At 41.0% G+C, this 16658-nt stretch overlaps 1 protein-coding gene across 4 annotated transcripts in view; it reads left to right on the plus strand.

The window, feature by feature from the left end:
• LOC128305845 (diacylglycerol kinase 1) overlaps positions 1–16658 on the plus strand; it is a 73326-nt gene that overhangs the window by 30996 nt on the left and 25672 nt on the right. For all 4 annotated transcript variants that reach the window (XR_008287468.1, XM_053043463.1, XM_053043461.1 and 1 more), the window contains exons 3-4: positions 6445–6643; positions 6733–6815. Coding sequence is in view for 3 of the 4 variants with exons in the window: in XM_053043463.1 (XP_052899423.1) it covers positions 6571–6643; positions 6733–6815 (156 nt within the window). In the remaining variant the exon portion in view is untranslated. The remainder of the gene's footprint in view (positions 1–6444; positions 6644–6732; positions 6816–16658) is intronic.

A 16658-nucleotide genomic window follows, 5' to 3' on the forward strand; every position in this document is an offset into this window, starting at 1 on the left:
AATATAAATAACTAATATCTTAATTCTTTTTATTATCACCAATATTCTTATTTACTGAACTTATAACAATTACCCGCGAATCCCCTCGGAAGAAAAGTATATTTTTTCTCCTTCAAAAATACTTTCCATGTTAGCTTCTGTTCTGTTTTGGGAGTATTTTGTGTGTGTGTTTTTTTGCTGGTACACAACCTACTCGGCAAACTTTCGCCCAACGCAAAAGGGTGATACCAACGCACCAGTTCTGTCGCCGAGGGCGAATATTCATAAATATTCAGCAACAGGCAACGCTGAAACATACACTTTTATCACACATCCTCCATCTGCGATAACGCTACGATCGTTCCACTCAGTATCCGCCATTGCATCGTATGCAAATTGTGTTACAATCGGCACTCTCCGGAAAGCGGTTTGCTCTCGTAGCCACGTAGCCTCGAAGCCACGTTGATTTACGGTTCGTTGAGATGATTTACTTGATACGATTGCATTGAGCTGCCGTTTTTGAGCTTCCGTCCCGTAGGTAGTTGGTGTGACAATCATTCATTATTCAACTGCTCATCGCCTTCGGGCGAGATGTTTGTGTTTGGAGTCGATCGTTAACTCAGTGTTTTTGCTGTGACAGTTTTGATGGTCTTAAGAAATCATTTTTACTGGTTTGCGAGCGATCGCCCATAGAACTAGGGTATTCAGACGTTAGGACTTATAAGAACATTTAGTAAAACAAACACTTTGATCCATTTTTGTTTTAGCCCAACTTTTGCATACGTTAATCTCACCGTCTTCATCGCTTTTCGACTGTTTTATGGTCGCCACTTTGAAAATTGATTCCTCAATATGCTCGAGTTGCAAATTATGGTATGCTATCGTATCGATGCCATTGGGAATGTAACGATGAACGATAGAATCGTTCCATGATTTATATTCGGTCATATAACATACTTGTTTGGTCCACTTCAACTCAACGGTAGCAACATGGTTTGTTACGGACCATAGCAACAGTGGTATGATATTCAGAAACATCTCAATTAATTTCACCCCTGTGTTGCTGATCATAGTGAGGGGTAATCATTGAACTACTGAATGTCCTTACGCTGATTAATTGGTTACAGTGAAGTATGTTGATTTTACAGGCGGAAGCTGATTTAAAAAGCAATAAAATACTTAATACTGAAGCTTAGCGCTTGCCGAGCTTAGCGAGTAATTTTTAGCCAATGTACTATATTGTACTGTACTAAACTGCAAACTGTAAAAAATAAACAAGAGAATCAACTTTTGTTGTCTAATATAAATTTCCTAGAATGTTAAATTATTCTATATTCTGTGATGTATCTGTTATCAATAAAAAATATTATCATAGGAAAATAAAGGTGACTAAACTAAAGTAAAGAAGACGAAACATCGCTGATGATGGAATTTTAGACTTGTGACAACGTTTAAAAGCAGATTAGCAATTTTACACTCTTGAGAATATGTCAATCTTATTTCCCAAAAATCCCTTTCGGACCAATCTTAGACTTAGTTCTCTTGGGGTTGTTGTGCCGATAAAGAATGTTTATTCATTTTATTTATTGTTCATCAATAGGTTGATCTATTGAGTGAGATTGAATGCATGAGTGAAAATGTAATGGTTCAAATGTGTTTTATCAATGCTTACGTTTTATGTTGATTGTTATGTTTTATGTTTTCTTACCTACGTTATCACTATCTTCATCTCAAGCACACAAAAAAAAATCCCGAAATACAACCTGTTACGATCGATTAGGCATCAATTTTGCACTACATTGTCCGTGTGAAATCATGCAAAGCAAACGTGCTAACCTCCATTATGGGTAAAAGACCAAATCTGGTCATAAATACGTTTAACGACCACATCCACATCCCAATAACTTCCATACACCGAAAACCTTGGTAACAATGTTGACGACATCGATTATCTTCCCAACGAGCGCGGTCACATCGTATTCTGCAACGAACAAAAAAAGAACCGCCGACGTTCACCTTTCGCAGACACTGGGTCGCGTGACAAACGTTCCGTTCACTCAACATTCCAACCAATACCTGGCCAATGTTATAGTTTTCGGTTGCATTTGTAACCGGGTAGAGTTGTGAGCTAAAAGACTTTTCTATGGGTGCGATGGAACAAAAAAGCGATAATAAAATGTAAAAGCTCTAACTGAAAACAAAATGGATGGTTCGCGGATTCTGACAATGGTTCGTGAGGATGAGAGAAACTTACGGATACTGTCAATTTACGGCATCGTGAATTATGACCTAGCCGCTAACAGAGATAGGGCTCTAGCAGCGGTGTTGTGGGTATCGTATTATTCTTGCACACAAGATGGAGACGCCTGGTCGTCGTTTTGGTGCATGGCGAGGAGCGGTGAATGGCGAAAAAGTTTTTGCCGCTCATTTACATTCCGACCACAGAGTGGGCAACCAATTTGCCACCAAGCAAATGAGCGAACTGCACTGCACGTGTGTGCGAACTGTCTGCGTTGAATGCTTAAAGTTGCGTGTTCCAAGCGGGCAAGAAAACGCTCTCTTTGCAGTGAAGATGCGTGCGTACATTCAGGAACTATCTGATTTATTTCCACTCCCCGATCGATACATAAAATAGCAGCACTGGCTGAAAATTTCATTAAAACAATCTCATTATAAACGTTCGGTTCGGTGCCAAAGAAGCGTATCTCGTACTATCATAAGGAGCACCGCACTTTTAACTGTTCCACAGCTGCTTTACGTGATGCCCGCCTGGATGCAGGTCACGTTTGATGTTTTGTTGTGCTGTTACATGGAATGTGCGATATCGTGAAAGCCATGTCATTTATGGTAATTGGCAACAGAACTGTCGTTCTGCGAACATGGAAAATTGTCCGAAATAAAATCAAGGTTACAAGTGAGTTTTCTTGAAAGGAATGGTTCAGAACTACCTTTTTCTAACTTATCTAACGCATTTTCATGAAAATTATGTAAAGAAAAGCTTATTTTTACATTTGCTGGTATCAGTAGCAAACAACGAAAATCGTTAATATCATTGCAAATTATGGAGTTTCAAGTAAATGTTTACGTTTTCTAAAAACAGACGCCGCAATTTCCGCGAGCTACATTCTGAACGAGCGATACTCAGCACACACCCAGTACCGTCGTCATCATCGGCGTATTGAAATTCAATCATTTTGAAGATCATTTTTCACCATCCCGACCGTCCCAGCGGAAACCGCAGGAATCGGAAATGTCAACAGCAGCAGCAGCAGCAGCACCATGGTTTCGATGCTTTCGTCAATCTTCGGCGTCATCCGGAACGATTATGTAACATTAATGAAAAATCGTATTATCGAAACCGAAAGCATCGGGCACGCTGTGCCTCTGGTCCTTGTCGCGTGCAACCCATTTTACTCATGTTGTTGGCGGTGCCTTTAGCAACGTTCGTTTCCACAGAAGACGTCCACGGAGTCTACGTGTAACGAGGCGCGGTACTTTTTTGTTAGCAACAAACGATACGCTCGAGTTTTCGATCCATCCGTCTATTACCTTCTTTCGCACGGCAAAAGAGCAAAAGCGAATGATTTTTCAACCATCAATAAGCAGCCTAACATGACGTCCCCGTGAAGCAAAAGGCTATGTGTTCCAATCAAGGTTTTGCGCACCCAACGGAGGAAGGTTCGAGTATTGGTTCGGCTCATTTTACAAAATTGAATTATCTTCATCCAGAAAGGAAGAAAATGCAAATCATCGTGAGTTAGGATTCGCTCTTTTCCGGAACCGGTGTAGCGGATCGGCGGAATGGAAATGTTTTTCCTAAAATAGACGTAGACACTTCTGTGATGAGTAAAGTTTCGGCTTCCACGGCTACGTCTTATCTATCGGAGTGATAACGTTGGGCACGTCAGCTAAACAATGGTACGTTTTGGCTGCAGCTTAAAACCTTATCATCGTTCCAAAGTGTAAGACGGAGTCAACTAACCGATGGTCGTATTATTTGGGTGCAAATGTGAGGATAGAAACAGCAATGGCTGATTGACGAGCGGTGTAAAAAGCGTAACGAACAGGAACATAAACCCTACATCAAATGGTTAAAGCGAATGGGAAAACGGGTTGGTCCATGACGGTGTTCTTTACTGTACGGGTTTGAATATGTTGTGTGACTTTATAGCCGGTTAGACCAATCTCTACCATGCTCCAAAAACAACACGAGAGAGAGAGAGAGAGAGAGAGAGAGAGAGAGAGAGTGAGAGAGAAAGAGAGAGAGAGAGAGAGAGATAATTCAATATATTTTTTTAAATGTCGGGTTTAAGATGGAATTATTTTTAAATTGCTAAAAATCCAATGTTTATATTACTTTTATTTGGGGCGGCCCGGTGGCATGATGGTAGCGGAGCCGGTCTTCACACGAATCACACACACGTTCACACGAACGGACCGGACCAAAATCCCATCCGGACCAATCCCCCGTAGCAAGGACTGACTATCCTGCTACGTGGTAAAATAAGTCGATACGGCCAGGCCGTTCTAACGAAACAAAAAAAATATTACTTTTATTTGCGTACAGCACGGTATTTTTAATTTAAACCATTTTGTTTATTCTGCCAACAAAAAATAGTTGTTGCTTAAAGTTCTTATAATGATCGCAATCATCAGAACTGCGTGACATCCATAAATAAATCTGTTCTGATTGCAACTTTTGTATTAACTCGTTTCGTATTCCGTCTCCCAATTATGGGTGACTCGAAATCATGATACGGAATCAATAGAAAAAGTGTCCGAGCGTAAATTAGGAATGAATAACAAAATAGCAACTTTAGTCATCCATATTTCAAAATTGTATTTCATAACAAAAAATAATTACCAAGCAATACGGCCCAACCGTTCTTCTTTAATTAAAAAAATATTGCTTTCGGATTTGTCGCATATAACAATTGCTTCTTTACAGCTGTGATGGTTTTGGATAACTCATTTTTTTATTAAATCAGTCACTTTTTTCGATTGTTCAAAAAATTTTCTTTGAAGTTAATTATATTCTTAAAAACAAAGCATTAATTGGCCATGGACGCTCGACGTTTGAATTACAATTTTTGAACATAAAAATGGTTTATTTTTGAATGATAGTTGACTTAATCAAGCAATAATTCCCACAAGCCTTGCTTAAAAATCTAATTATCGAAATTTGTTCCTCCCTAATTTTGTTTTCATGTTTTCAAACCGTTTTATAAAGTTTTGCATTCATCTTATTACTTTAGAATACTCTCTTCCAACTATTGTACTATTTGCGCTTAGTGCCCATTAGAGATGCATTATTCAAAAAGCAGTTTACTTTTATTTTATTAAAATAAGCTCAAAAGTTTCACCCAACAATGCACGTTTTTCGGGTGCGGTCATGTCCCTCAGATAACGGTATCGACATTGCATAACCTATCTCTCGGAACTTCGCTTCACTTAGTTTGTTTCTTCCGGAATTATCACCATCATCCCCAGTATTCCACAGCTAATCGCATTCCATTCCTGCTCGTTGAACATCCAATTCTCCAACGCACAGCACTGCTTCACATGTTTGCTTTTTTATGCTGACTTGCATTAGAGGCATTTTTCCACTTCCGAATCGGATCGCTCGGTTCACTGGAAAATCATGCCAGTATAAGCCGGATTGATATTTCCCCCGTACCCAATCAGGGGCTGATGTATGATTAAGTTGGTGGAGAATTTCATCAGAAAATACTCCATCGCCCCAGCCACCTGACATTTGTGCCGTCGTACTTATGCAACATTTTGCATGTGGAATGTTTCACAGTAATAAGGATAACTCAAGGCACAATCAATGCAATGGAAAGATAAATCGATTCCAGTGTAAACTGGCGCTTGACCTCGATTGTGCGTGGCTCTTCGACGAAAGGAGAAAGGTAGCAATGATATGCTGGAAGAAAATTCGCGGAATATTTCCGTGTGGATCCGAGCGGGGGACACACACAAACCGTTTGAATTTGCTTCTTACGAGCGTGTGGGTGGGTGAGAGTGTAGGGATGCAAGGAACAAGGAAACGAATTTTATTTTCGCCCCATTTTCCATCCATGACGTCGATGATGTTTGGTAGAAGAATTCAAGACGTAGCGTTGCACCATGCATTCGCTCAGGGAAACGCGCAAATCAGATGAGTTGGCAAATATTTGTCTACCGGTTCGCTGGCGCTGTGGTGTACGAATTTGATGAGCAGTAATATGGGTTCGTTTCGAACGTTTTTATTGTACCGTACGAGCTATAATTAATGTAAACGAAAAGTACCGGCTTGCATCTATCTTATGACTACGTTAAGTACGTTGAGTGAATTTCGTTTGAATGTAAAACTGAATGATGCTTTTAGATAAGAGATCACAATAGTTCACTAAACACTACCAACCATCGAAACATCATTTACAGAGTATATTTATATTTTTGTGGTTTGTTTTATATTTGCAGAAATATCCGCTAATGACCTAGTGGCCGCCGAGCACATCAAAACCAACGCACAAACGTGAGCAACTGGCGAACCAATCGTAGAGTCTTAGAAACATTGCAGCAAAAGACAAACCGGCAGCATACATAATGGCTTCCAACATACACAAATGGGAAAAACTCTCACCTAGCGAATTCCAGCAGCTGCAGGACTTAGCCTCATGTGAGTTGTCGTCCGGCCCGGATCCTTTTCGCAGCTTGAAATATTCCACTAACCGCCTTGTCTCTTCTTCCCCTTTTTGCCACCGCTAGATTCAACGAAAAAGCTCCAGAACGTACTGCAAGAGTTTTGTTCACCGGCCACACCGTCCGCTTCAAGGTTCCATCCAGACGGGGTAAGTACTGGCGGCTGATTTCGCTTTGGAGTATTATCAAGATTTTATACCATTCCTGCCGCCTCTTCCGCCTGTTTCCCCTGATGCCCAATGCGCTCTCAGTTGGTAATTTTATTTCCGCCCTATTTCCTTGGGAGAAACACTTTTATCGTGTGCTAACGATAGCTTTACCAGGGTGCGAATCGTAATTGAATTGGGCTAAATCAGATGGAAGTTATGGGCAGCACCTGGCAGATGGTACGATCCGGGTCCGTCGCTCGCGTCGAGATGCACGGGAAGAAAAATCACTTGCCATGTCGATTTTGGAACCGGCGGACCGGTAACCCCCCCGTTTGGTACCCCGGCTTCATCAAGGCAGCAAATTTGGTATTAATATTGATTGGGATTTTCAGGCGGACTGAAATCGCTTTCGATTACGCCCGGTGACGCAAATCCCCCACCGAAACCGGAACGGGTGGGCTTGGATACCCGGTGAGCGGGACGTTAGAACCACTTCCATTTGCACTGATCCGACACACTCGTTTGATGTGTACGACGGTATCTTCCGTGTCCGATGCCGAAGGATGCTCATAAATCTGCCAACTCTGCCGTGGTTTTCCCATGAATCTTGGCGCTTAAACTTTTAGCCCGTATCATCCGCACGGGCTGGATTTAAAGCCCGGGTGGATCGGCATAATAATGGCCAATCATCACCAGGCTATAAAATGCGTCAAATGGATGAAGGGATTAAAAGAAGGATGGCATTGGCCTGGTGAATGAAATTCGGCACCGGATATCAATAGCGGGTAAAACTGTCCACCGGAAAGGATGGCGATCCTCTCTCCGTACTCGTTTACGGTTCGGTCTTTCGGTTCCGTGTGGTTCACCACCGTAACCACTGCCCGGTTTTTTCCTGTCCCCCCCCCCTCCCGTTGGATTAGTTGTGGGATTATGGGTACGGAATTGGTTTGACCTTTCCAACGATTAGTATCCGCTATCGTCTAGTTACCCATTCGGTTGTGCAATGGACGAGAACCACAGGAAACTGGTGGTGGAGTAATAAATGAGCCCGCTATTAATCTCTGGATAGGTAATCGGTCCAAATGCTTGCTTTTTAGTTATTTGGTCCTTTTCACTGATATTTAAAGGATACCTTTACGTACTTCTATTGATCAGAAAATTCAAAAACTTGTATAAAATCCTAGTTTGATCAGAATTTCATTTATAGTTTTTACCGCCAAAAGTGCGATTTATCAGGACCTTTAATTGCTTAAAACAAACAGTGCGAAAGTAAGTGTATTCTTAAATCAAATTTAAAATAAACAATCTAAGAGTTCAATTACCATACAGTGCAAAAACATCAACACTTTAAATCGACGATATCTTGCAAAAGGCATTCACTGACAAGACTCCTGTCGCTTGACTCCAGCACGGCCAAAAATCTGTTTTTTCCTCATTCCCTAGTGAATGGGTTTAAAGAAAAGAGCACAAACAGCACTAGACAACCATCACAAAAGGTATGAATTTGTGCGCCGCTGAACGAAATAAACGACGTGTCGAAAGTGGATACCAACTAGGGCATTATTTGCAGCCTTCCGGCGCTAGCTAAAAGACCATATGCAAAATGTAGCGAAATCCTGTTTACCTGCTTCGTTCCGGTGTACGTTCATGAAGAATCTCCCTTGCCGTCTGGTGAAGTTTCATCAATCGTAAAAGAAAAATGATATCACGCTTGCCGGGCCGAGCGGGTGCGCGAAACGGAGCAGAGGGTAAAAAGTGAAAGTAGGAACACATGGGAAACGATATCACCTAGAATCACTGTCAGCACTCAAAGCACCCTTCCCGCTCACCTGAGCGCTTTCGCAACGGAAGTGTTTTTGCATCTTAGTAACAATTTGTCGACAGATTTCACTCCTTATTGTTTTTCGCAGCGCATCACTTCGCGCGGATCATATCGCAACTGTGCTGTGCCTTTGCATGGAATCACCATGCCTACCGGGTCCCACCGAAATGGCGCTTTCAAAGCGTGGTTTTGTTATCAATTTATCCGAAGTTTTTTTGTTGCCGTACAAGTCAGTGGTACGCATCGAACCGAGTCGTAACACTGTTTCTTGCTGCTGATTTCGCTCTGCAGCTACAAGCGTAATTGAATTTGTGTTTCAACAGGGCACGGGCCTTTGACGTGCTAAATAAGGCTACGTACCGTAACACGTCAGAAAAGTTCAAACAATGCTTTTTGTTGTACTACACGGTGAGTGTGTTTTTGTTCGAACTTGCTTCCGGTCGGTCATTCGGTCGGTATGGTCGAAACAGAACATTTATGATGCACGATAAATCATCCCCAGGCCAAACTCGTAATCTTATGCAGGAACTACAACGCCACTAAAGCTATTTTTACTCTTCACTTGGACATGCTCTTTAAAGAATGGAGCGTTCGTACATTTTATTGTCGTATTATTAATGCTCAAAATGACCCATTTATGAGCAGTTGTGGAATAATGTGTTCCAATTCAACAAATGCTTTGAAGTCATATTTTATTTTTAGGCTTTTGTCGTGCCAAAATAATTTACCGGTCTGTAAGCGAACTGCAAAGAAATATTTATCCTTTTGTGTATTAAAGATATTTTTTGAAGACTTTAGGTATATATTTTAACAAATAACATATTCATAAATAAAATAAAAAAGGATATATTTCATGGTTCCAGCCTTTGAAGAGAACCGTTTTGGTGCATTTAAAGTAGAAACCCTGTTTGAAAACCTTTCCAATTCAAATTCATATAAATTGGTAACACCACTATCACGTACTATTTTCCTATCACTTCGCATCTTAACCATTATCCCATATCCATTACGTATCTTCGTGCTCCATATCTAACAAAGAAATAGAATCCAAAAAGTTCACTGCAGACAAAAGGGCAAGCAAATGTTCTTTTCGGTACTTTCAAAAGATTTCACAGACTTTTCACTCCCGCCCAACTGTCACCCATGCGTAACAATCTTCTTACCAACCAAAGTCACACACAAAAAAAAAACATCACCCAAACGTAATGTGGTTTGAGGATCGGGTCGGAGTTGGCTTAATGTTTGGCAGCTTGGCAGAACATTGCCCCCCCCCCCACACGAGCGCAAAATGCGACTGATGTCGTTAAAGGTGGATGGTTCGTTCGTTTTTTTTTGCTTTAAGCTAAATAAGATTAAATTCAATTGTAACTAGCTGACGGAAACAAAGTTGACTAAGGAACGGTTTGTCATTCTGCTGCCGATCGTTTGGGGACGACGCATAAATCTATTATTTCGATCGTTGTTTTCCACGAATGATCCGGATTTTCCGAGTAGCAAACAGTAAACTGAGCGTACTTATTTGTTTGGGAAATGTTGTTACGCATTATGCAGTAACAGGATGACATTATTGGCTTTTCAATGCTAATTTGTGCAGTGGAATGGAGGAAAATAATATACATTTACAACGAAAATGCTCATTTTCAGTCTGAAAAATCACACAATTTTGGTTAATAACATACACCCAAACATAATGATTGGAAATCTTCAAATATGTGTCATTCTATAGCATCTATTTTTATTTAATATTGAAGTACGTTAATAGATTTATTAATTGCAAGTCCCAAAAATGGATACTTTTGGTAAATTCCGTAATCCAAGTTCAAGAAAAATCCTTAAGCACTCTCCAAACCGCGCCATGGACGATGGTTGTTAATTTGGATAATCTTGTCCCAACTTCAAAACAAGCTACGTCCTTCTCTTAAGGATTTCGAATTTCGCGGCAATGAATATTGATGAGCGAAACGCGGAACACCTTCTTTACCACAGACAAACAGAGCTTTGTTGCTTATCGTTGCTCTTGACAAAAAAAACACTCCTGCTCCTGGCGAAAACTTGCAGCCTCCGAAGGAACCACAAGGATCGAAGGTGTAACCGAAACACCACCACACCACGGCAGCCGTGTGAAAATGTGTTCACAATGTTGCAATATTCTCAAAATCAAAACCCAAACCACCGGCATCGATGGTGGTAGCGGTGGGAATTTTTTCATCTCAACCTCACTGAGCTTTTGCACCGATATTATTTACACGCGCCAACAAAATGAGGCAAACGGCAGCCGAAGTGTGAAAAACTTCTACTTCAGAGAACCCACGGGAGTTGTGTGATTTTTGGTAGCACCGCTTTTCATCAAACATATTTTAAAAAGTTTTCACCAAACATCCCGCTGGAATGCGGAAAAATGATCTTGCAAATTGAAAAACCCCACGTTCCACTGGTGGCGGTGACGATGGTGGCAGGTTGCTTGTCTGCAGGTGCGATAAATAGCACTCGGATCGATGCGATCCATTGTTCCGGTGGGTAAAGTTTAAAGCAGTTCACACTGCCTTGAATGTTTTGTCTTTTTTTGTTGGCGCAAAAGTTTATGCATCTCCACTCCACCTGGCTTAAATGGTTCGATACGTTAGACGACATTGCGGTCCAATATTGATAATCAGCAGCTCGTTTGGAGAACCAGAGTGCCGCTGCCGAGGACATGCCGGTATGGTATCGAGAGATGGCGAACTTAAGACGTGCGTTCGCACATGATTCAGACGTCGTGAATATTTTATTCAAATTAGTGAGCCGGTTGCAAAACTTTTGCGGATGCTTCGCTATCGCGAGACGTTGCGAGCACACGTGTTGCGATATTCCAGCACCTAATTATGTCTACATCCGCCCTGCTAGTATTTCCACCTGTCACGTAGTAGCTTTGAAAGGTGTTCGACGAATCTTTCTCTTAGTCGATGGTTTAACCAGGGAGATTAAAATACTTCACTTCTTTGAGGATTCGCGAGGAGTTTATAGCGCAGTAAAAAGCTTCAGTTAAGTCCTCCACGTGCAGAACTTTTTTCGTGCACTAATTAAATGCAAACTTTTGCAATGTTCGAGCTTTTTTCTGAAATTTCAGCGAAGCATTTCATTAAACGTAGATAACAAGTAAATAAAAGTTTTGTAGCATTGTAATGTTGTAGATTCGTTTCAGTCTTGTCACCAGTTTTGCTCAACTTTTACAGTTTCACCCAGAACGGACTATCCTGGCAACGAGCAAGTGAAAGTCAAAGATCGTCAAAAGGGCAACTCAGGACCTCCGAGGTTATGCCACAAAAAGTAGAAGAAAAACACAAGGAATATTCATCGTAGCAAATTGAAATCAGGAAAAACATGTTAGACATACAACAAAATTAAACTGACATGCATTTTACCATTTAACGTATCCTGCCTTTCAAGGGCATTTAAACTTTAAACTTCAACCTTCGTTTGCCCCATATGTACAAACATGACATCTACCATTTCTTGCTAGTTTGAGTGCAACTGCTTTCATTCTTACAGCACATTACTGCACCCTCACTTAGTTGTAGCATCGTTTTGCTTGTGACGCAGCGTAGCTTCAAGCTCCCATCCAAAGATTTGGTGAGAATGTTGGGAAAATATTTTTCCCATTTTATCCTGCACTTCATACTGTGGGTCTGGGGTGCCCAAATGAATTCCGTAGTGAATTCTCTCGGGTAAAGTTGTTCTTTGAAAGTTTAGGTCCACCGATGCAATGCGCTAGAGCACGCGGTTCGGGTTCACAGAGCGCACTTAATTCTGTGCCAGTTCCGTGCACACGGCGCATGTAACATACCAACGAGCAGAAGGCGAAACATTTGGTAAAATTCCTACCAACATATTATAACTCCAACCTTCCGGGGCAAGGCACACGTACCTATTTGTGGAATGACAAATGTGTCGTTGAAACATCCCCTTAATCCCCGTACTTCAAAGCAATCCTTTACTTCACTGGGAAATGCAAGAAATGTAGGGATAATAATCAGTTTAATGAATTTATGTTTCTGCATCGTTCATCTTAGCGCTGATCTGAACGCGAAGCATCGACCCGAGGAAGGCTTCATTAAAGACCATCGCTTCGCTGCGTGTCCGCTTCAGAACTTTCACCTTTTCCCAGAATTCACAGCATCCGTTCTACGATCCTGAGCAACAACGAATTACAAAACAATCTAATGAGCTTCCGCCAAATTCCTGATGTTCATTTTCCGACGGAAAAGTTGGCGCATTCGTTCGATATTGAGCGACGATCACTTTCTTAGGTGTTCACGGTGAGCTGTGAATATTGGTTTTACGAAGTTGACGACAGCTCGTTAGGGCAAGGTGCGTGATTACACGATGAATGCTTGTTTGAGCAGCTGCTTTCATGGTTAGAATATACAATAAAGCCATCGTTACATAATTCTTTGAACCTATTGTTACGTTCATTAATTTAACATGGTCCTGCGTAAATCCATAGTGTCTTTTATTCTGAGTAGTCTCCAACCATAGAGCCCTCATTATTACAATGTTCTGTTAAATAAAGCATACCGCATATTAAGTGGTAAAATAATTACGTTCGCCTTAATACATAATTTGCTCGGGGCTCAGAAATTACACACTTTCCCCTTTACCCCATTTCCTTCACTTATCGAACTCTAATTACAGCCACATATCCAAGATTGGATTATCGGATGGTTTGATTCAATTTGGACCCGATCCAATTGAGGGTCCTACAACCAGACAGACCCGCAAAAACACATCACCGAAGTGGTTTGGCAACCACCAATGATTCGATTTTTCCCTCGTTTTGTTTTCAACATCGGCCAACCGGTCCACCGCTCCCGGGTTCGCATGCAAAACCCAGCAAAGGTGACGACAGCGGTGAAAAGCAACACGTACGTGATTCGATTCATGCGTCGTACGTGTACAGGTCCCAGTTGAGGGGAAATCTGTGCCATTCGGTTATCCCTTTTTTGGAAGGATATTCCAAGCACGAGTTACACCGCTAACAACATCCCATATTCCTTTTCAGTCCAAAGATCACCATGTAACAAAATGGATACTGATTGGTACTGATAGCAGGAATATCGCTTAGAAACCTTAAACGAATTGAACGATAAATGTACAAGTTCATAAATAAAACCATTTAACACCGTTTTACTACAACATTACTTGAGCACCCGGGCACATTTATAGCTGCATTTTTTAAGATTAAAGCATTTACGGATCATGTACGTTGCGTACAGTTCATTATTTTACAATTGCAACTTCAACCGTTGGTTGAATTGGAAATCTTTCGTACAATAACATCTTCAGGATTACTCATTGCAGTATAATTATTAGTGTAAACACAATTGCAAATTTTCAAAGGTTTGTTAAACCCAAAATTCACAAGTCAAGAACAAGTTCGCACTGACCAGATCGCCCATCTGGACTGCTTGTTTTTTATTTTTGTATTTTCCAACTTGTTCTCCGTCTCACACCTCGTAGTGCGGGTAATATCGAATTGTTTGGTTGTTCTTGTAGCAGCTCATAAATAACAAATAATTTACGAAGCAGATGCGGTCAGGTGGAATGCAAACATAAACGTATTGCTGCAAACATCACGCCCCCCGGTCCGTTGTCGAGCTACCTGGCTTGCATCGTATCTGTTGTTTGTTGAGGTGTGTAGTATGAAACAGCGCGCTGGAGCTTACGTAGTCTGCCGAACTGTATTGAATCGGCCCTCGAGTGTTTGTCGGTTGAACGAGCATAATTGAGTAAATGCTTCCGGATAATCTCAATTGGAAGACCACCGAAGAATTACGGCCTTTAATCTTGTGCAGGGCAGGGAACGTTGTTGGGTAATGAGATTCATGGATAAGATCAATTATTTAACCATTGAATTTGAATCATATTTATGAGTTGGTTGATACCGAATTGTGAATATTTGCTGTAGTTCAGCCAGCTGCACACATTACTTAAATAAATTACAGAATATACGTTGTTGCTAAAATTAATGAATTACGCATTGATTCCTTCAGGAACCATTATTCAAAAATATCAAATATCAAAAATACCCTCAACAATGTTATTTGCTTTTTAAAAGTAATATCATGTTTCGAAAATTGACAGGCGTGTCCCCATTTTTCTCGAATGGATGACGAATTCTTTTTTTCATAAAATAATACTTTAATTGAAATCTTGTTTCACTGAATGGCAACACACTAAAGTGATAGCTGCGGAAAATGTACACCGTTTTTTTTCCATAATTTCGTTAGCAATCATTTTGCGTGAAAACGAACAGGGTTTTTCCAAAATAGCCTTACCTCGAAAGCGCCAACATTGCGCCATATCTGCCATTCCCTCTCTCGCTCTTTTATTTTCTTTTTGGGGAGGTATGATTGTCCCAATTTTTGCCCGGAAAAAAAATGTCACAACCCCAAACCCGAACCACAACTTACTGCGAAGAGAACCATCAAAGAGGAAAGAAATTTCCGAAATTGTCATGACATTCCACTCTCGGGAATTGGATTATTATTGCTCGGGGAGTTGGAAGTTTTTCCATCGGCATTCGGGCGCTGTTTCGGTAGTTCCCACACGGTTGTGATGCGACATTTCGTTGATTTTTGCGAATGTTTGTGTGTTATGCTATCTTTTCGTACATTGGCATAGTTAGCGGTAACATTTTTTGACCAGCTCTGGTACACATGTACGAAATTAAAAATATTCAAATTTTTGCATTACCGTCACTCAGCTGCAGGAATGAATGATAACGCGCCCTTCAATAGTACCACAGTGCATATAACTCCTCATTCAAACAGAATTCTCCGTGCCATCATTAACAAGATTGCTTAAAATGGATTAAATTTTTCCAAACTTCCCATCCACTGACTGCTCAATCCGACCAGCTCCGCAGATCAGCGCAATAAAACCCTTCGAACCGTGCGGAAGCAGGGAGGGTAAGGTTATGTGCGCCGAACCGAACGGTGTTTCCAGGCGCAAAACAATTTTCAACTGCTGTCCTTTATTAGCCCCATAAAAACGTAAACTTTTGCTAGCAATTCTTCGCATCAGCACTATCGCACAGATGAAAGCGTACGGCATATTGTTGGATGTGCCGTTTCGCTTGCAAACTACCACCGTACGATGCCACAAGTGCATCCCATTTTGGACTGTCGCCAAAAACGATGACGTCAACGTGGGAAGTGTATCCCGGTGTACTGCAGCTGGAATCCGGTCCGGTATGACGTCAACGGTTGGGCGAAAGCCTCCTTACCATCTGTTCGCAGTGGGAAACAAACGTCATCATTGCTGGATGGGTTTTGTTCTCTGGCGTGGCGTAGGTGAGCACCAAGCAAGGATTATTTGCAACTTAACCAAAGGTCGCACCACCGCTCGTCTGCTGTTTCGTCGAAAATGGGAGACAATGTCTAGGGAGCATGCTTTATGGCTTCGAGGCCATTAACAATTTATTGCTTTTCGGGCACTTCGGACCACTGTCGTTGGTCGATAGTGGTGGGCAAAGTAAGAAAGGTTGATGTAATGTTACAAAGTGCTACTGCTTATTGTAATTTTTATCAATCTAGTTATCAAAACAAAGCAGTTTAAATAACTATAAAGTTTATTTATTTATTTATTTGTTTATTAATCAAAATTGTTTGCCTCGCGGGCTGTACAATGGTATTAAGAAAAAAACTTAATTCTAAAGAGGCCCTAAACTAAACCCTACAACAAAAATAACAAATTAAGAAAACTGCAGGTACAAGCGAGTACAACTAAACCGGAAAGACAAAAAGGAAGGAAACAAATAGAAGAGGAAATGGACAAATCACAAAACAGAGTAAATAGAATGGGAAGAAAAAGAGAAAGCGAAAAGTAAACAGGAAGATATCTAATAAGAAACAGAGGATAACATACGAGTGCGAAATGAAGACAGGAAGATGCCATAGTCAAAATAAAGGTTGACACAATTAAACCCCAATTCTTAACATCGTTCTGTGCTCCTCTTATTGCAATATCGAGACTTTAAGTTT

The sequence above is a fragment of the Anopheles moucheti genome, chromosome 3 (genome assembly GCF_943734755.1).
Source record: "Anopheles moucheti chromosome 3, idAnoMoucSN_F20_07, whole genome shotgun sequence".
NCBI classification, from domain to species: domain Eukaryota; kingdom Metazoa; phylum Arthropoda; class Insecta; order Diptera; family Culicidae; genus Anopheles; species Anopheles moucheti.